At 53.9% G+C, this 18,969-nt stretch overlaps 2 protein-coding genes across 5 annotated transcripts in view; one reads left to right on the top strand and one right to left on the bottom strand.

The window, feature by feature from the left end:
• SCAP (SREBF chaperone) overlaps positions 1–2,804 on the top strand; it is a 93,897-nt gene extending 91,093 nt beyond the window's left edge. For 3 of the 4 annotated variants that reach the window (XM_082411959.1, XM_082411957.1, XM_082411956.1), the window contains 5 exons: positions 1,306–1,388; positions 1,501–1,667; positions 1,849–1,929; positions 2,120–2,326; positions 2,409–2,804. In XM_082411959.1, the coding sequence (XP_082268085.1) occupies positions 1,306–1,388; positions 1,501–1,667; positions 1,849–1,929; positions 2,120–2,326; positions 2,409–2,654 (784 nt within the window). In that variant the 3' untranslated portion in view covers positions 2,655–2,804. The remainder of the gene's footprint in view (positions 1–1,305; positions 1,389–1,500; positions 1,668–1,848; positions 1,930–2,119; positions 2,327–2,408) is intronic. The other variant, XM_082411958.1, reaches the window with a different exon arrangement.
• A 325-nt stretch (positions 2,805–3,129) lies between these two features.
• PTPN23 (protein tyrosine phosphatase non-receptor type 23) overlaps positions 3,130–18,969 on the bottom strand; it is a 40,083-nt gene continuing 24,243 nt past the window's right edge. The window contains exons 3-25 of the mRNA XM_082412031.1: positions 11,759–11,886; positions 11,447–11,523; positions 10,780–10,829; positions 10,495–10,626; positions 10,172–10,252; positions 9,945–10,076; positions 9,813–9,860; positions 9,350–9,406; positions 9,166–9,224; positions 8,905–8,984; positions 8,677–8,791; positions 8,516–8,581; positions 7,999–8,144; positions 7,378–7,689; positions 7,143–7,297; positions 6,890–7,041; positions 6,623–6,802; positions 4,791–6,525; positions 4,530–4,714; positions 4,332–4,436; positions 4,118–4,256; positions 3,918–4,031; positions 3,130–3,837 (exon numbers count right to left, since the gene is read on the bottom strand). Coding sequence (XP_082268157.1) covers positions 3,358–3,837; positions 3,918–4,031; positions 4,118–4,256; positions 4,332–4,436; positions 4,530–4,714; positions 4,791–6,525; positions 6,623–6,802; positions 6,890–7,041; positions 7,143–7,297; positions 7,378–7,689; positions 7,999–8,144; positions 8,516–8,581; positions 8,677–8,791; positions 8,905–8,984; positions 9,166–9,224; positions 9,350–9,406; positions 9,813–9,860; positions 9,945–10,076; positions 10,172–10,252; positions 10,495–10,626; positions 10,780–10,829; positions 11,447–11,523; positions 11,759–11,886 — 4,728 coding nt within the window. The 3' untranslated portion in view covers positions 3,130–3,357. The remainder of the gene's footprint in view (positions 3,838–3,917; positions 4,032–4,117; positions 4,257–4,331; positions 4,437–4,529; positions 4,715–4,790; positions 6,526–6,622; positions 6,803–6,889; positions 7,042–7,142; positions 7,298–7,377; positions 7,690–7,998; positions 8,145–8,515; positions 8,582–8,676; positions 8,792–8,904; positions 8,985–9,165; positions 9,225–9,349; positions 9,407–9,812; positions 9,861–9,944; positions 10,077–10,171; positions 10,253–10,494; positions 10,627–10,779; positions 10,830–11,446; positions 11,524–11,758; positions 11,887–18,969) is intronic.

The following is an 18,969-nucleotide window of genomic DNA, read 5'->3' as shown; positions in this document are numbered from 1 at the left end:
CAGTTCTCCTCACCCTTCTGAAGTCAGAGTTGCTCTAGGTAGCCTGTCAATACTGACCTTTCTAGGTTCCCTGGGTTTTCAGTTACAGAAAAATGCATTTTCAGAAGAACCGTCTTTTCTTCCCCTTTGATGCTGGACACTGTCCGTGCCTCCCTCCTCGGCACGGCTGTTGGCTGGGTGTTGCCAGGGCTTGATCACACACTCCCTGGGAGAGGAGGATCCCCAGCTTCTCAGGCTTGAGCTCCCACCTCTGGGCTGAGAAACCTGGGCCTCACCCATGACCAGGTGCCTTTGCTGAACGCTTCACCTGCCTGACCCATGCTGGCTCTTCCTCGCAGGGTCCCTGACCGTTCGTGGTCCCACCATCTAAGCTAAAGCTGGAGCCTTATTTTCTTGGGGTGGGTCTGTTGGCTGCTGCTGTCATTCCTGCCATTGCCAGGCTTCTTGCTCAGGCCTTATTTAGCTAACATCCTACCCTGCAGTCTGGCCAAGTTCATTGTGCTCTCCACGCTTGGAAATTCTCCCCTGCTGCTGTTTTTTTCTTTGAAGTTTAGGGACAGCCCACATGTCTCAGCTCAACCCTCAAAGTTCCATGGTCTCTCCTCCCTCTCCCTCCCACCCCTGTTCTGTGCCTTCCCCATCTCTGCCATAGATCCTTCAGATTATGGGCAGAGGTGAAGATGTGCATTGCCCTTTGCTGGAGTAAGATTGTGAACCCCACCCACTTCAAAGCTTTGGGGCCACAGGGCAAATGTCTCCATCTCTGCCCGTCAACCTGTGCCTAGGAATCGGGGCAGTGGAGAATAATGCTTATTTCTTTGTGGAAAAAGGAAATGGAGCAGGTGGTGCTTGGGTTGAAGCTGCTTTTCTGTGATGGAGACAGCAGCACCTTCTGTGGCTCTAAAACATAGCCCCACCTTAGGTCCTGTTTCTCCTCCCCTGAAGCCTTTCCTTTAGCTCCAGGCCGTGGAGGGGGACTGCCCATCCCCCTTGCTTGTTTTTGTTTTTAATTTCCAATCTTACATGATGTTCCCCAGGTACCACTTTACACATACTAGCTCATTTACTCCTCATGACCACGCTGAGAGGTGGCTACAGTTGTTCCCATTTCACAGATGAAGACTCTGAGGCACAGAGGTTAATAATTGGAGTTGCAACCTGGTCCCCAGCACCTGTGCTTCCCTCTTGGCCACGGTCCCTCATGGCTCCACTGTTCCCACAGCCCGTAGGAAGGGCCTGTCAAGGGCCCGCGGTGCTCAGCCCCAAGGCTGGGGGCTCTGAGGGAGAGCCGCTCTTCTCTTCCAGGATTGTGGCTGCCCGGCTCAACGGTTCCCTTGATTTCTTCTCCTTGGAGACTCACACAGCCCTCAGCCCACTGCAGTTCCGAGGTCAGGGGACCTGGGCTGGGCTGGTGCCTGCACCTGGTGGGTGTGGGTGGGGCACAGGGGCTGCCTGCAGGGTGTCTTCTCGGAGATCCCTCACTTGGCCTGTTGTCCCCAGGGGCCCCGGGGCGGGGTAGTTCCCCCACATCCCCTGTGTACAGCAGCAGTGACGCCGTGGCTTGTCACCTGACCCACACAGTGCCCTGTGCACACCAGAAGCCCATCACAGCCCTGAAGGCAGCTGCCGGGCGCCTCGTGACTGGGAGCCAGGACCACACACTGAGAGTAAGTGTTGGCACCATCTCTTGGGCACTGGGGTGGCCCAGCACAGGGGGTGGGGAGCACATGGGGTCAGCCAGGGAATGGCTGGAGGTGTCCTGGATGAACTGTGGAAGGGAATTCCTGGCCGAAGTGTGATTTGGAAAATCCCAGAGAGACCAGAATCTGATACCTGTTCCTGCCCCAGGTGTACCGCCTGGAGGACTCATGCTGCCTCTTCACCCTGCAAGGCCACTCAGGGGCCATCACGACTGTGTACATTGACCAGGTGAGGGCCATGGGTGGGGTGCAGGGGTACCAAGCCAGGCCCATGGCCCTTGTTTCTAGCTCCTGGGAGCTGGTCCCCAAGGGCCTCTGTGAAGCAGAGTGAGGGCTCCCACCCACCAGGGCACTAAGCCACCCTTGTGGACAGAGGTGTTTCACCACAGTGACCAGCTCCCCTGTGCCTGTTCCCTTAGACCATGGTGCTGGCCAGTGGAGGACAAGATGGGGCCATCTGCCTGTGGGATGTGCTGACTGGCAGCCGGGTCAGCCACATGTTCGCTCACCGTGGGGATGTCACCTCCCTCACCTGTACCACCTCCTGCGTCATCAGCAGTGGCCTAGATGACCTCATCAGCATCTGGGACCGCAGCACAGGCATCAGGCTCTACTCCATTCAGCAGGTAGGCATGTTAGGGGCCACGGGATTCTCGGTGTTTTAGGGAAGGATTCAAGACACAGAGCCTGTCCTGTCCTTGCCTCCAGGACCTGGGCTGTGGTGCAAGCTTGGGTGTCATCTCAGACAACCTGCTGGTGACCGGCGGCCAGGGCTGTGTTTCCTTTTGGGACCTAAACTACGGGGACCTGTTACAGACAGTCTACCTGGGGAAGAACAGCGAGGCCCAGCCGGCCCGCCAGATCCTGGTGCTGGACAATGCTGCCATTGTCTGCAACTTTGGCAGCGAGCTCAGCCTAGTGTACGTGCCCTCTGTGCTGGAGAAGCTGGACTGAGGGTGGGCCTCCCTGCCCGTCTAGCTGGGGTGCTCTGTGGGGCAATGCGCTGGACCTGGACTGGGGGAAGAGCTGAATCTTTGGGAAGCTGCCTCTGAACTGTCCTGTCCTGCCTCGTGACTGTAATATTAAACTTTTTTTTAAAAATCACATCATCAGCCAGGGGCTTTGTGAGCGACTTGCGTCTTCCCCTGGATGAGCTCTGGCATCATTTACACCCTCCCGGTGCCTGAAGTGCAGCACTTGGTTAGACTGTTCTCAGCTCAGAGCAGCTCCTGCCAGAAGCCATACAAGTCAGAGGAACAGTTTACAGGCTGGGGAAGTTTAGCAAGCCAGCTCTAGAGGCCTTCTTGCATAACCACTTCACAGGTGTGGAAACCAAGGTGACCCCCTCCACATCCACGCTCACTGAAGGTGGTGTTGCTGGGGCCCAGCCCCCCCACCTCCCAGGGAGCAGCGCTGAGCAAACACTGGCCACAGAACAGGTTTGTTTATTCAACAGCAAAGAGCTGAAAATGTCAGGTCCCACAAAGGAGCAGAACCTGACCCAAGACCCATGATGCATCGCTACCCCATAGAGCTGTGGGCTGGGCCAGGCAGGGCTGAAGGCAGCAGGAATGGGAGTAAGACTAGGCCCCACCTCAAGAGGGGCAGACTGGCATGGGAGACAACGTAGTGTAAGGACCAGGCAGGCAAACCCTGTTCAGGTCTTGTTGAGTGTCCAGAGTGGATCCAGAAGGCTGAGGGGGTCGTCAGTGGGCCGGGCAGCCCGCAGACCCTGCCCATTATGGGCCTGCAGAAAGTTATGCTTGCTCATCCGCTGCTTTCCCCTCAAGGAGCTGTCCAGAGAGAAGGCCTCAGGAGTTAGGGAGGCCAGCAGCTCCAGCGAGGAGGAGGGGGGCCCCGGGCTGGGGACCTCAGGTACCGGCTGCTCCTCCTCAGGCGGGGGGGCCTCAGGCAGGGGTGAAGAGAGAGGGGGTGGGGAGGAGGATGGGAGCTGGGTGGACTCTGGGAGGCTGGGTGGCAGCAGGCCTGGGGGCTCTACAGGGCCTGGCAGGCCGGCAGCTGGGGAATCCAAGCCCCCGGGAGGCCGGATGCTGAGCTTGGCGATAGTGGCCTGGATGGAGCTGATGGGCACGTCCCCACCGAGAACCAGGTCCTGGGAGTCCTGAGGAAGGTGATTCTGAGGAGACAAGAGTGGGTGAAGACGGAGTCCACGAGGCAGTGTCAGTCCTAGCAGCCCCCAGGAGCTCCCTCCCTCACCTTCTGGGTGACACTGGCGCCAGCTGAGGGCTTGCACGGAAGGAGCACGCCATGGCGCTGCAGGACCTGCTCCACGTGTTTCACCACCGCCTCATGGCAGAACCTGAGATGCAGCTGCAGGGGCGCATTGGGCCTGGTCAGCCGGGCGGGCCCCGTCACCCAGGATGGAGGGCCCATCCCAGCTCCTGCCCGGCCCTCACCTTCTCCTGCAGCATGTGTTTCCTCTGCTGCCGCATGCGCCGCACCAGCTGAGGCAGCTCAGGGATCCCACTTCCAGCCTCCACCTCCTGCACAGCCGCGTAGAGCAGTGCGAAGGCTCCCGTGCGGCCCACCCCGGAGCTGCAGCAGGAAGGGGCTGTAAGGCCAGCCCAGGAGCCCCCAGAGGAGGGCCACTCGGGAGCTACCCACACCTACCTGCAGTGGACGACGACAGGCGTGTGCAGGGGGCGCTGATGCAGGTAATGAGCGTGCACCTCCTGGATGAAGTGCAGCAGGTTGCTGGGGCTGTCGGGCAGGCCTCTGCGGGGTGGGGTGGCATCTCTGAGCCAGACCTGATCCAAGGCTGCACCACCCTCCCGGCCCCCCAACCACCACCCAGGGCAGCAGACGCACAACTCCGGCCACGTGGGGAAGTGGAGATGCACAAGCGAGCGCTTGAGGCTCTGGTCCCGGAACTGCAGGCTCAGCACCCGTTCCACGTGGGTCTCGGTGGCGCGGACACTGCTCAGGGCCAAGCTCAGGGCACCGTGCACCATGGGCTGGCCCCTCTCGGTAGGGAAGTAGCGAGCCACCTTTTGCTGAAGGACAATCAGGGCAGTTAGGGCTGGTTTTCCAGTTTCCCTGCTGGGCACCCACCCAACCTCTCCCTCTCACCTTTTCCATCTCGGCCTCGGACACGAGCATGACAATGACTGACACTTTCTGCTCATGCACCATGAGCCAGAAGTCGGCAGCTGTGCCAGGCAGGGGGGCCTGGGTGGCCACCAAAGGTGGGCAGTACGGTGAGAGCCCCTCCACGCGGCTGGCGTTGATGTAGTCGTCCTTGCCCGAGCGCAGCACCACACGGTTGCTGTCGTAGGGCATGACGTCCTGGTGCCGGTTCTTCAGTGAGTAGCAGCGGGCGATGGCGATGGAACGGCCACGGGCATCGTGCTCCTGTGCGTCTTGCAGCTCCCGCCAGACAGCGTCCAGAGCCCCTGCATCGCCCAGCTGGCCCCGAAAGGCCTCCAGCTCCTGCTGCAACTGCTGCAGCCTCTCCGGGTGCTCGTAGGGGTCCTGCTCGATCAGCCGCAGGGCCTGTGGCCGCCGGCCCTCAGCCGCATCCACCTTAGTAGGCTGCAGCAGAGGCTGCCCACCCCCAGGAGGCTGAGCGCCTCCATGCTGACTCTCAGGGCTGGAGGAGAGCAAATCTGCACTCGCAGCACCTCGGCGCAGACACACGGCTGGCTCTGCTGCAGGGGGCCGAGGAGGTACGGGGCCGGGCCCCGGTGACGGGGCAGGTGAAGGCACCAGGTGGGGAGTGGGGGCGGGCTGGCTGGCAGGCGGAGGGCCTCGAATGGAAAGGGGGGGGGCCTGGGGGCCCAGGGGCCTGGGGGAAGGGGCAGGACCATATGCCAGGGTGGGATGGGGAGGCTGAGGGGGCCCAGGGCTGGGGAAAGGCAGCGCCCCTGAGTGGGGAGGCAGAGGGTCCTGAGAGGGGCCTGGGTAGAGCTGGGTGTGCAGGGTGGGTGGTGGCTGCCCCAGGACACCAGGCTGAGGGGCAAAGGAATAGGGGGTCTGTGGGGGTACCAGTCCTGGAGCCTGGGGCGGGAAGAGGTGCGGATGCTGGAGTGGAAGGGGCTGCTGGGGAGGCTGGGGCCCAAACACCGCTCGTGTGGGATGAGGGTGGGGCCCAGTCCTCGGGGCTGAAAAACCTGTGGGCATCCCAGGAGAAAAGTGGTGCTGGGCAGGGGGAACTGCGAGGGGTGGCTTGGCCCCCATCGGGTATGTGTAGGGCATGGGCAGCGGCTGGGGGGGCGGCCCCGGGAAGCGGGGCCGGGGAGGAGCAGGGGCAGGGTTTGGCCGTGGTGCTGTGTGGCTGGAGATGGGGGCCTGGACGCTATCTACTGTGGTGGTGGCTGGCCGAATCCCCACGGCCAACTCAGCACCCGAGAACTGGGGAGGTGGGGCTGAGGGCAGGCCTGCAGCCGGTGGGGTGGGCCCCACCCCCCCATAGGGACTGCTCACCATGCCATGCTGCGGCGAGGATCGCGGCACGAGGCCCAGCTCTGGTGTGTAGGCCCCGGGTGTGTAGAGAGCAGGTCCAGGTGCCAGGGCCACCACAGGGTGCCCTAGGGCCTGGGGGGCCCTGGGCTGCAACATCTGGGCAGGGCCTGAGTAGGTACCAGGCGGTAAGGCGCCTGAGAGATACTGGGGTCCTGGGCCTGCAGAGCTGGGGAAGGGGCCAGGGGGGAAATGGTGTGGGGCAGCCGCCCCCAGGAAGGTGTCGGGGGGCAGGCTGCGCAGCTCCTCAGGCAGGTCCCCTGCCTCCACTGCCTCGCCCTCCTCCCTGCGGGGCAGCAGCGGCTTTGGGGCCGTGGGCCGTGGCGGCGGCTTCTTCTTCAGCTCCCTGTAGGACGAGGTAGGGAAGAAGTGGAGCCACACAGCCCCTCAGCCCGACCTCGGTCTGGGGTGCAGCCGCACCCCGGCCCCGGGGCCACACTCACCTGTCCAGGAGCTGCTGGCGGGCTGCCTCGCGGGCCTGGCAGGTAGACTGTGCCCGTTCCAGGAGAGCGGCCACCTTGCTCTCCAGGTCTGCATAGAAGTCCTTGCCCTCCTGGGACTTCTTCATCAGGTCCTCGTAGGCTTCATAGGAGGCCACCAGGGTCTGCAGCGTGGAGTTCCACCTGGCGGGCAGAAGGGCCGGCAGGAGGTGAGTAACTGGAGCCCAGCTCTGGGCAGGACTGGGTAGAGGCACAGGGCCAGACACTAACTTTTGGTCCAGTTCACTGAGCACCCGCCGCACAGATGCGTACTGCACGTTGGCCTCTGTCAGTGCCCGGAGAATGTTGTCCTGGGCGGCCAGGTTCTGCTCCAGGTACACCCTCAGCTGGTCATACTTCTTCAGCTGCTCCTCAAACAGCTTCTGAGGGAGTGTGATGGGGGGTGGAGGACAGACACTCAGGGCCTCACCACCTAAGGGTGGAGCCTAGAGTCAGCCCCTGCACACTGCTCACCCAGCCCCACCTTTATCTCTGAATGGTCTGTGGTAACCAGTGACGCCGTGATGTCATCCTTCTGGATAAGCTCACGCAGCTGCTGCTCCAGGGACACACGCTGGTCCCGCATCTCCTGCACCTTGGCCAGGATGCGCTTCAGGTTCTGCAGCACTGCCTTGTCCTCTGGGAGCGGCAGTGGTCAGTGAGGCCAGAGAAAACCCCAACGCCAAGCCTCTCCCCATGGGGACAGGAAGGGGGCTCACCTGGGGTGAGGGCTGGCGTGGGCAGGGCGGCCCGGACCTGGTCCAGAGGACCACTGAGCAGGCGCAAGTTGCCAACATGCAGATTCATGGCGCGGTGCAGCTCGCTGTTGGTGAAGGAGGCCTTCTCGTGGACCTCCATGTACTTGGCCCATTCTCGCCTCACCTCTACCAGCTCAGCCTTGGAGACAGCCGTGCTGGCCCCTGCCTGGCTCACTGCCTCCTGCATCTTCTGTTCTAGCAGCTCATCCTCCTCCAGCAGGTCTCTGATGTCCTTCAGGGAGGCCTCCACATCCGTGAACACACCTGACAGCACTGGGGGCGTGTTTAGAGGAGGCGGGGTCAGCTCCTGTGGCAGGCAGACCAGGCACCCACTCTGGCCCATCCCCCAGGAGACAGAACTGCCCCCTCAGTCAGGCTTGCGTGCAGCCCAGTGCTGGCTGAGCAGTGCAGACAGAGGGCGCACAGGGTGCGGTGGTTCGCTGAAGCGTGCGGTGGGTGCTGTGACGGGTGCTGGGAGAGGTGAAAACCTCCATCCTCGGTCAGCAAGGGACACAGAGAAGGCCGCAGCAGATGACTCCCACGTTCCCGCCCTCCACCTGCTTGCTTTTCCTCCTCACTCACCTTGCATGGACTGGACGAGGTTCCTGACAGTGTCGGGCCGGACACTGAGAGCCGCACACTTCTCCATGAGCTGGGGTGGGATGTGGCTGTAGGCATCAAGGTTGTCCACTGTCTCAGGATCCAGCTGCATTGAATCCATGAACTGGCTGTTGGGGGGCAACGGGACCAGGTGGGTGCTGGCTCAACCCCTCAGCTACACAAGGAGCCCACCAGGGCAAGCCCCCACCACTGAAGCAAGGTCTGAGGTCCTAACAGACAACAAATGAGCATCCCAACTGCCACCACAGAACATGCCCAGGGCACTGCTGGAAACAATGGGACATCCTCCTCTCAAAATGCGTGACTCTCAACTTACAAATCTAGCATACAAGACCCTGGGCAGTGAGGGCGCAGCCAGGAGGCCTGCTGGTGCCAACAAACCTTTCATTTACTCCTCTCCCTGTCGCAGGCAGCACTGGGGACCCCACAGAGGTCTGGTGTGTACCCGCCATGCCTCCCACCCCAGCCTTGCACTCACTCCAGGACCTCATTCTTGTCCTCAATCTTGGCCATCATCTCCCGAAGCAGCTTGGCCTTCTCCTCACTGCAGGAGAAGTGACAGCAATTTGCTGGAAGCCCATGTCTCTTTGAGATATCCCAACCCAACCTGGGCTAATAGGGCCTGCCTGTCCCGCCCACCTGTACAGCGACGAGGCTTCATGGGCAGCCATGGGTACCAGTTTGGTGAAGATGTCAGGGCCCGTAACAGCTGGGTCTGTGGGGTTCACTGGTAAGGGCTTCACCAAGGGGGCACCTGGGAGGGGTGAGGAAGAATCGTAGAGACCAGGCCCACTCGAACCTCGACTGCCGCTCTTCTGTCCCATCTTCATCCCTACCCCGATCCTCGGCCTCCCCTCAGCTTCAGACCTTTTACAGGCTGAAGGGTGTCCAGTGCTGGGACAGCCTCGTGGTAGATGAAATCATTGTCCTTCTTCGCAGAATTGTATCTGGGGGTCAGGAGAAGGAGGAATGGGGAGTCTTGAGTGATCAGCAGGGATCCAGGACCTAGCCTCCCACGTGGGCCACTACTCTCTGGCCCTGGTGGCTTCCTCCCAACGATGCAGGCAAAAGGCCAAGACCCCTCCTACCAAGAAGGAACCAGAGCCACCCCGAGCCCCAGAAACTCACTTTCCCCCAACGACGTCCATAGTGAAGCGAAGTGCGTCTTGCACGGTGTCAGGCTGGCCCTGTAGGGTAGGGATGGGGGTGCTCAGTGCCAACCACAGCCAGTGCCAGGAGACCCCTCAGCCCCACCAGGCTTGCTCCTTGTTCTCAGGCTCCGAGGGGCAGCCAGGCTCTTCCTCATCTTTACCTTGGCCAGCTTGATGGCTTCATTGAGCTTGTCCAGGGCACTCTGGAAGTACGCAACCTGCGGGGGACAGAGACCAGTCCGTCCTTCCCTGCTTGGACCCTACTCTTTCCGCCACCCTAACCCCCACCAAGCCGTCTGGCCATCAGGTGACCCATCAGAAGACAAGGAGCTGAGGAGGTAGCCACGCGCCAGCCCAGCCAACAGCACCACGGTTAGCATCTACCAGCTCCACCCTACAGCCTACATCTCCCACCAGCCATCCCCTGAGGGGGAGCCTGCTGTGCCTCCTCCGTCCCCTGGGGATGAAGGCTGCACAAATGGGACAACACATGAGAAACACCAGGTCTACGGCGGGGGGCCGCCAGGGATGTGGGGGTGAGCGACAGAAGAAGGGTCCCCACGAGGATCTGACTAACAAGGCTGGGACCAGTCCAGAGTCCCCTCCTGGCCACGGCTCACTCACTCGCTCTCCGAACTTCTGCTGCTCCTCAGCCTGCTTCCCCATGTGCAACTGGGAAAGAAGAGACATCGCTACTTACTTCCTGGGCTATGGCAACTCAGCCCAGCCCAGCCCTGGTGGCCACGGTGCCCTCACATGAGCCACAGCCGCAAAGTAGTAGATCTTCATCTGTACCAGCTTCTTCCAGTCCTTCTGGATCCGGCCCAGCAGTGAGGCGGTATCGGGGTTCTCCAAGGCCCGGCACGCCTCCTTGTAGTAATCCACCACCTAGAAGCCAGGACAGGGCTATAAGTTGGGGATCGAGAGTAAACCAAAAGCCTGGCATCAGTCCCTTGAGGGCCACCGTCTATCCCTGTCCCTACCTGTGCACTGATGCGAGCCACCAGAAAGCTCTTCCTGTTGTCCAACATGGACTTCTCCAGAAGGCACTCCTGAGCCTGGCCCTGGAAGAGCAGATGGAGATGCACTCCATTCCTCAGCGGCACAGACCACACGGATGCCCTCTCTGTCCAGCCTCCCGCACTCCAAGCAGCACAGCCCTGCTCCTGATCCACCTGGGGCTCAAAAGGTCAAAGCCCAGGCCTCTGCTTGTCCCTCACTGCCATGTGCACAGGACCTCTAGGAACCAGCCCTAACCGTGCCCTCCCCTGGATTCAACTCGGCCCCAACAAGGGTGTCTCCTCACCAGCATGAGGTTGACATTGAGAGTGAGGATCTGCCGGCTCATGTCAACGCTGTAGGCATGAGGGAAGTGCTCACGCAGGTAGGCAAAGGCACCTGCTGCGCACTGGAAGTGAGTGCAGGAGACCTTCATGCCCTGGGAGAGAACAGGGGAGGATGCCAGAAGCAGAGCCACAGAGCTGCCTGTGTCCGCTCCACGGGGCAGGATTCACACTCTGGAGGCTGACAACACTCAGCACCCCTCCCTGGTTCTGTCCTATGACCCACCCACTGCCCCTACCCTCCTCACCTCCTCAGACATGCGCTTGTCCATGGCCCCCAGCATGGAGTGCAGTGCTCCTGGGGAGGCACAGAACATGGGGTCAGGGCTAGCCTGGGGCTGCTGGTGTCACTCACAATCAGGACAACAGGGGTCTGAGAACTGGGGCAGTTGGTCCAAGGACACCAAAGCTGGAGTAAATGGGGTCTCAGTCTCTGGCTCTGCACTAGGCAGGGATGGGGTGGAAGGGAAGGGGCTCCTGCCTTCCACAGCCCTCAGCCTACAAGTCCAGTCTCAGAGCCTCAGGGATGCCTACACAGGACTCGGGGCTCCCCAGGCTGAGCCCTCAGGGTTGACGCAAGGCCAGTCTAGGCCAGCCTTGTTCTCCTGCTGGAAGCAACACAAGCCACAAGGGGGGCCGGGAGCTGTCCAGTCAGAAAAGAGAGGCCATCCCTCTGGGCCAGAGCACACAGTAGCAACACCATATGGCAGCCAGCCTAGTAGAGCCTCTCTCCAGCAGGGTGGCTCCCTGTGGCCCAGAAGAGAGGCACCAGCAGAGCTGTGAGAAGGCAGTGGAGGGTCAGAATCCAGGTGTCTTCCTTCCATCAGCCCACTGCCCTTGTGGCCTCCTGCTGAGCTGAGATGGGGTGGGCAGGGCTGGGAGGTAGGGCCATGGGGAAGGGGTTAGGTAGCTCACCAAGGTTGTAGAGAATGCAGGCCTGCTCATACTTGATGTCTTCATGGGCCACAGATTTGCCTGAGAAGATCTCAGTCCTGTGGACAGGCCACCCCAGTCATCTCGAGGGAAGGAGCTGGTGAAGCGACCCGCCACCCCCAGTGCTGCGTCGGATGGGAGGGAGGCCTGGGGAGACCACACCAAGCCACTCCCCATGCTGTGTAGCAAGGAAAAGAAAGCGGGGTGGTGGGGAGAGGGGCATCCCCACCGCCCAGACACCCCTGGGCTGTCCCAGGCAACCTCCAGGCTCCCCCCAGCCCTGCCAGCTCTCACCAGGTGACAGAAACAGCAGCCTCCTGGCCTGAGCCCATGGGGACCCGACTCTGCAGGTAGTGGAGCTGGCCCAGGTACTTGCGGAGGACACTGCAGCCCTCAAAGTCCCGTGGGACACGAACAGCATTCTGGGGGATGGATGGGAGAAGCAGGCCTACTGTCATTTGGAGTAGAAGACAGGCAGGGCTGTCCACCCACAAATGCCCAGGAAATGATCAGAGCTGGGGGACTGCACAGTCTAAGGGACCCAAAGAAAGCCCACAGCTACCTGTAGTCATTCAACAACCATCCTACCAGCCAGGACTGTTGGACTGAATCAGTCCCACTTTTCCAGGAGGCAGTTTAAAACATGCATTAAAAATTTTAATGTACTTAATTAATGTTTGACCCACAGTTCTGTATCTAAAAATATACAGTAAGAAATCCAGAAAAGCAAATGCTTGGATGAGCATGCAAGAATATTTATCACAACATTAACAGGGCCAAATGCTGGATGCCACCAAAACTTCCATTAAAGAGGATTAAATAAATTACGTCAAGGCTACCCACAAAAGAGAATACTCTGCAGCCATGAAAACTGAAGACAAGGATCTCTACTGATATGTTAAGACGTCCATAACACATTTATTGTTGGGGGGAAAAAAGCATGTAACAGATAAGCAACATAATTTCATTTTTATAAAATCATATGGAAATTGATATCAACTAGATATATAAACAGAAAAAAATCTAGACAGTTAAGTGATTATCCCTGGATAGTTGGGTTTAAGTAATTTATTCTATACATGCATACAGAGACATATTTGATTCTTTATATTGCTTATGTATTCTTTTATACAAACAATTTTCAATTTTTATAGTAAGCAATAAAGCTAGTCCCATTTGGGGAAAAAACAAAACAAAGTGAACCCTCTGCTCAAACAAACGGAAGAACGACAGTATACCTTCCAAGAAGCAGGTGCACAAAGAGTGGAGGGGCTTGAATCGCTGTGCATACCCTAACCCCACCTGCTGGAGGGACCAGAGAGCCCCACACCAGGGTTCCAGCAGCTGAAGGGCCCAGTAGAGAGCTGCTGGGCACCAGCTAGAAGAAATCCTCTAGGGGACTTCCCTGGTGGTGCAGTGGTTCAGACTCCGCACTCCCAATGCAGGGGTGGGAGGCACAGGTTCGATCCCTGGTGGGGGAACTAAGATCCTGCATGCTGCACGGCACACCGTCCCCCCACCCCCAAAAAAAAAAAAAAAAAAAGAAATCCTCTAGGACAAGACACTCCAGAGCTGGGCTCTTAGCCTTCTGTCTGGGATGCTCAGAAGGGACGCGGATGCCCTGTGGGACATCAGAGGAGGAAGAGTCCAGCACCAGTCCACTCAACACCACTTCCCAGCAGTGTCTTGGGGGACCATCTCCCCTCTGGGCCTCAGTCTCCTCTTTCAACAGGAATGCTAAGCTCCCTCTCTGCCCTCTAGAATGCCCAGTGCAAGGATAAGGCGTGTCACAGCCCCTCTCTGTCAGTTTTATTCCCTGTGATCACAGAACCAAAAATTTATTCCAGAGTAACTGAAAAGTCTTCTTAAAGAATTACTTCAGGGCTTCCCTGGTGGCGCACTGGTTAAGAATCCGCCTGCCAATGCAGGGGACACGGGTTCGAGCCCTGGTCTGGGAAGATCCCACATGCCGCGGAGCAACTAAGCCCGTGCGCCACAACTACTGAGCCTGCGCTCTAGAGCCCGCGAGCCACAACTACTGAGCCACGTGCCACAACTACTGAAGCCCACGCACCTAGAGCCCATGCTCTGCAACAAGAGAAGCCACTGCAACGAGAAGCCCGCACACCGGAACGAAGAGTAGCCCCCACTCACCGCAACTAGAGAAAGCCAGCGCGCAGCAACGAAGACCCAACTCAGCCAAAAATTAAATATAAAAATAGATAAAATTTAAAAAAAAATTACTTCAGGCCCAGTTTTACAGATGAGGAAACTGAGGCCCAGATCAGGAAAAGAGAACTGCCTACAGATTTCCAGATTATATCCACCTTCCATTTCCACTGCAAATCAATGAGTTATGGTAAAAGGTTAACTTGACTTATGCTGTCTCTGCTTTCTACATCTCTGTGCTTTCATAAATTTCCTGTAATTCACTAAAAACTGGACCAGTGTTCTAAAACTTCTGTAATATTTCATTTAGTTACTCTATTTTATTTTCACTTTATACACTGCTGAATCTGGGAGTTTTCTTGATCTGATAATTTTTTTTTTCACTGAAATAATTATTATCAGCGTTTACGTAAGAAAGTTTGTTCTGTGGTTTCACTGAAGAAACACTGATCTAGTCCAACTCCCACACTCTTTCAATGAGTAACTCAAGCCCCAGGAAGGGGAAAGTGACTATCCTGATGTCCTACTGTGAGCTGTCTGTGCTGGGAATAGCCTCAGATCTGGAGCATTCTTGGGGTTGGCTCTCTCCAGCCCACTGCTCTGTGCAGGCTGCCTGCCCTACACCATAAAGGATCTGCCTCAGGAGAGGCTTTGGAGCTGGGTGACAATGCTCCCTCGAGGGTGTTTTGTGTGCATGTGCACCTGTGTGCACAAAACAATGGTAGTCTGAGGGGTTAAGATTATCTCAGTTTTCAAACTCTTCAAACAAAATCTTTTTTAAAATTTAATTTATAAGGAGTATTCTGGGAAGGTAGCAGAGTAGGAAGCACCAGAAATCCGTCTCCCCACATAGACAACAAATGCACTAGCAGAATCTGTCTGATATAACTGTTCTGGAACTCCTGGAGTCCACTGAGGACTTGCAAACGTGCAGAGGAATGTTTAGATAAATTTTGGTGAATTTCAGCCCTTAGCACAATAGCAGCTACCCAGTGCCCATCCCTGTGCAGGCAGCCTTGCATGTGTTCCTGGAGCAGCTTGCACACACAGCCTGTGGGAGCCAGGGTGGGCAATGAGGACGCTGTCCTTCAAATATCAGGGATCTGCTCTGATCAGGGCTGATCGCGCTGCTTCTGATCTCAGAGGTGCAAAGAGGAGGCGGACACTGTTGTTGCACCTCCCCCTCTGGCTGAAGTGACTTCAAGGGGATTTAAAGCACCAGTGCTTCTCCCCCCTCATCCTTTCATTTTTCTCTTTTTCTCCTTTTGGGAGCCAGATATTGAGGACTATTGGATTCAAAAGCAACCACATATTCAGAGGAACTTAGAAAGTCATCATGCACACCCAGGGGAAGGCAAAGGCTCAGAAAAGACCTGAGAAGACTTTAAGTTCACACCTCAGACTGATTCTTGGTACAGAGACAGCCTACAACACTCCAAACAGACAAACAAACAGCAAACCCTGGGGAAAGGGGAGATTCTGATTTCCAGAGTCACCACATCATTAGATTCAAATGTCCGTTTTTCAACAAAATACAAGACATATAAAGAAATAGGAAAATATGACTCATTCAAAGGGACAAAACAAAAAAAAACAAAAAACTGTTCCTGAAAAAGATGTGATGACAGCTCTACTAGATAAAAACTTTAAAGCAACTGTCTTAGGGGCTTCCCTGGTGGCGCAGTAGTTGAGACTCTGCCTGCCAGTGCAGGGGACACGGGTTCGAACCCTGGTCTGGGAGGATCTCACATGCCGCGGAGCGGCTGGGCCCGTGAGCCACAACTGCTGAGCCTGCGCGTCTGGAGCCTGTGCTCCACAACAAGAGGCCGCGACAGTGAGAGGCCTGCGCGCCGCGATGAAGAGTGGCCCCCGCTTGCCGCAACTAGAGAAAGCCCTCGCACAAAAACGAAGACCCAACACAGCCAAAAAAATAAATAAGTAAATTAATTAATTAATAATTTTAAAAAAAAGAATTACACTATTAAAAAAAAACTGTCTTAAAGATACTCAAAGAACTAAAGGAAGATGTGGAAAAAGTCAAGAAAATGACATAGGGAACAAAATGGAAATATCAACGAGACAGAAAACTTAAAAAGAAACCAAAAAGAAATTCTGAAGCTGAAAAGTACAATAACTGAGTTGAAAAATTCACTAGAGTGATTCAAAGGCAGATTTGAGTAGGTAGATGAAACCATCAGTGAAATCAAAGCTAGAACAATTGAGGGGACTTCCCTAGTGGTCCAGTGGGTAAGACTCCATGCTCTCAATGCTGGGGGCCTGGGTTTGATCCCTGGTCAGGGAACTAGATTCTGCATGCAAGCCACAACTAAGAGTTCACATGTCACAACTAAGAAGTCCACATGCCGCAACTAAGAGCTCGCATGCCGCAACTAATAAGTCTGCATGCCACAATAAAGATCCCACATGCCACAACTAAGACCTGGCACAGCCTAAATAAATAAATAAATATTAAAAACAAAAGTCTAGGACAACTGAAATTGTCAAGTCTAAGGAACAGAAAGAAAAATTATTGAAGTGAACAGAGCCTAAGGGACCTGTGAGACACCATCAAACAGATCAACATACACATTGTGGAAGTCACAGAAGAAGAGAGAGAGAAAGGGGCAGAGAGAATATGTGAAGAAATAATGGCAAAAAAATTTCCAAATTTGACTAAAGACATGAATATAAACATCCAAGAAGCTTAATGAACTTCAAGTAAAATTAACTCAAGAGACCCACACCAAGAAAAATTATAATCAAACTGTTGAAAGACACAGAGAACATGGAAAGCAGCACAAGAGAAGTGACTCATCAAATACAAGGAATCCTCAATGGGATTATCAGCAGATTTCTCATCAGAAACTTTGGAGAACTGAAGGCAGTAGGTTGATATATTCCAAGTGCTAAAAGAAAAACACTGTCAACCAAAAATCCTATATCTGACAAAACTGAGGAGAAATCTTTCAAAACTGAGGAGAAATCAAGACATTCCCAGCTAAACAAAAACTGAGGGAATTCACCACCACCAGATCTGCCCTGCAAGAAATGCTAAAAGGAGTCCTATAGACTGAAATGAAAGGACACTTGATAGTAACTTGAAGCCATATGAAGAAATAAAGATCCCAGTAAAGGTACGCTGTACATGGGCAATTATATAAGCTAATATTATTATAACACTGGTGTGTGACTCCACCTTTTGTTTTCTACATAAGAGACTAACAGTTTTTAAAAATTCAATTTACACACAGTAGTCTTTAAAGAATATATCTTTAGCATATATAAACATACCAATTAATTATACCTGCTTTGTGGGGAAGATACAATCTCCTACACTTTGAAATTATAAATAAAAATTTTATTTAAATCCTCTTTTGTTATTCAAATAGAAACATTTGTTCTTAACTACTTTCAAACAGAGTAGCAAATGAGATAATTCACCTGACAATTTTTTCTTCCTCTTAAGAACGGTGTCACCTTCTTTAAAAGGCAGGTAAGTACCTCTACTTCAACATAATAAAGGCTATATATGAAAAGCCCTTAGCTAACATCATACTAAGTTAGTAAAAGACTGAAAACTTTTCCTCTCACACAAGAAACAAGACGACAAGGATGCCCACATCAACCACTTGTATTATCACAGTATTGGAAGTTCCAGCCAGAGCAATCAGGCAAGAAAAAGAAATAAAAGGCATCCAAATTAGAAAGGAAAAAGCAAAATTATCTCTTTTCACAGACATGAACTCATATGTAAAAATACCCTTAGAGATTGCACCCAAAAAATCTGTTAGAATTAATGAATTCAGTGAAGTTGCAGGATACAGAATCAATACACAAAAATCAGTTGTTTCTAAACAATCACAATTAAAGAAAAAATTTTTTTGAATTTCAATTCCAATAGCATCAAAAAGAATAAATTATTTAGAAGTAAAATTAACCAAGAAGGCCAAAGACTTGCGTAGAGAAAACTACAAAACTTTGCTGAAAGAAATTAAAGACATAAATAAATGGAAAGACATCTGATACTCATGTATTAAAAGACTTAATATTGTTAAGGTGGCAAGCCTCCCTAAAGTGATACAGTTTTTGGATTTTACTTTTTTATGGATTCAGTGTAATCCACATCAAAATCCCAATGGCATTTTTTGCAGAAATAGAAAAATCCATCCTAAAAATTCATATGGAATCTCAAGGGACCCCCCTCCAAATAGCCAAAACAATCTTGAAAAAGAAGAACAAAACTGGAGATCCCACAATTCCTCATTTCAAAACCTATTACAAACCTATAATAATCAAAACAGTTTGGTACTGGCATAAAGACATATGGACCAATGGAGTAAAAGAGAGTGCCCAGAAATAAACCCTCAAATATATGGTGTTATGGACTGAATAATGCCCCCCCTCACCAATTCATACTAAAGTCCTAACTCCCAGTATCTCCAAATGTGACTGTATTTTAGGAGACAGAGCCTTAAAGAGGTAATTACAGTGAAATGAGATCCTAGAGGTAGGCCCTAATCCAATATGACTGTTGTCCTTCTACAGACATACATAGAGGGACAACCATGTGAAGATACAGGGAGAAGATGGTCATCCACAAGTCAAAGAAAGAATCCTTAGAAGAAGTCAGCTTTGCCAACACCTTGATCTCAGACTCCTAGCCTCTACAACTGTGAGAAAATAAATTTCTGTTGTTTAAGCCAGCAGTCTGGGGTACTTGGTTATGGCAGCCAGAGCAAACTAATACACACAGTGAAATGATTTTTGACAAGGGTGCCATTCAATGGGGGACAGTCTTTTCAATTTATGGTGCTGGGAAAACTAAATATCTACATGCAGAAGAGTGAAGCTGGAACCTTACTTTACACCATTTACAAAAATAAACTCAAAATGGAGCAAAGACCTAAATATAAGAGCTGAAACTATAAAACTCTTAGAAGAAACAACAGGGAAAATCTTCGTGGCACTGAATTTGGCAATGATTTCTTGGATGTGACTTGAAGAGCATAAGCAACAAAAGAACAAATTGTAAACTAGACTACATCAAAATTTAAAACTTCTGAGCATCAAAAGGACACAACCAACAAAGTGAAAAGGCAACCCATGGAATGGAAGAAAATATCTGCAAATCATGTATCTGATAAGTGGTTAATATCCAGAACATATGAAGACCTCCTACAACTTAACAACAGAAACTCGATTCAAAAATGTATAAAGGGGACTTCCATGGTGGCACAGTGGTTAAGGTGGCACATTGTCTGCCTGCCAATGCAGGGGACACGGGTTCGATCCCTGGTCTGGGAAGATCCCACATGCCGCAGAGCAACCAAGCCCGT

The sequence above is a fragment of the Balaenoptera physalus genome (assembly GCF_965194825.1).
Source record: "Balaenoptera physalus genome assembly, chromosome: 11".
In the NCBI taxonomy this organism is placed as follows: Eukaryota; Metazoa; Chordata; class Mammalia; order Artiodactyla; family Balaenopteridae; genus Balaenoptera; species Balaenoptera physalus.
Note: the sequence above shows the minus strand (reverse complement) of the source record. Positions and strands in the feature narration are given on the sequence as shown.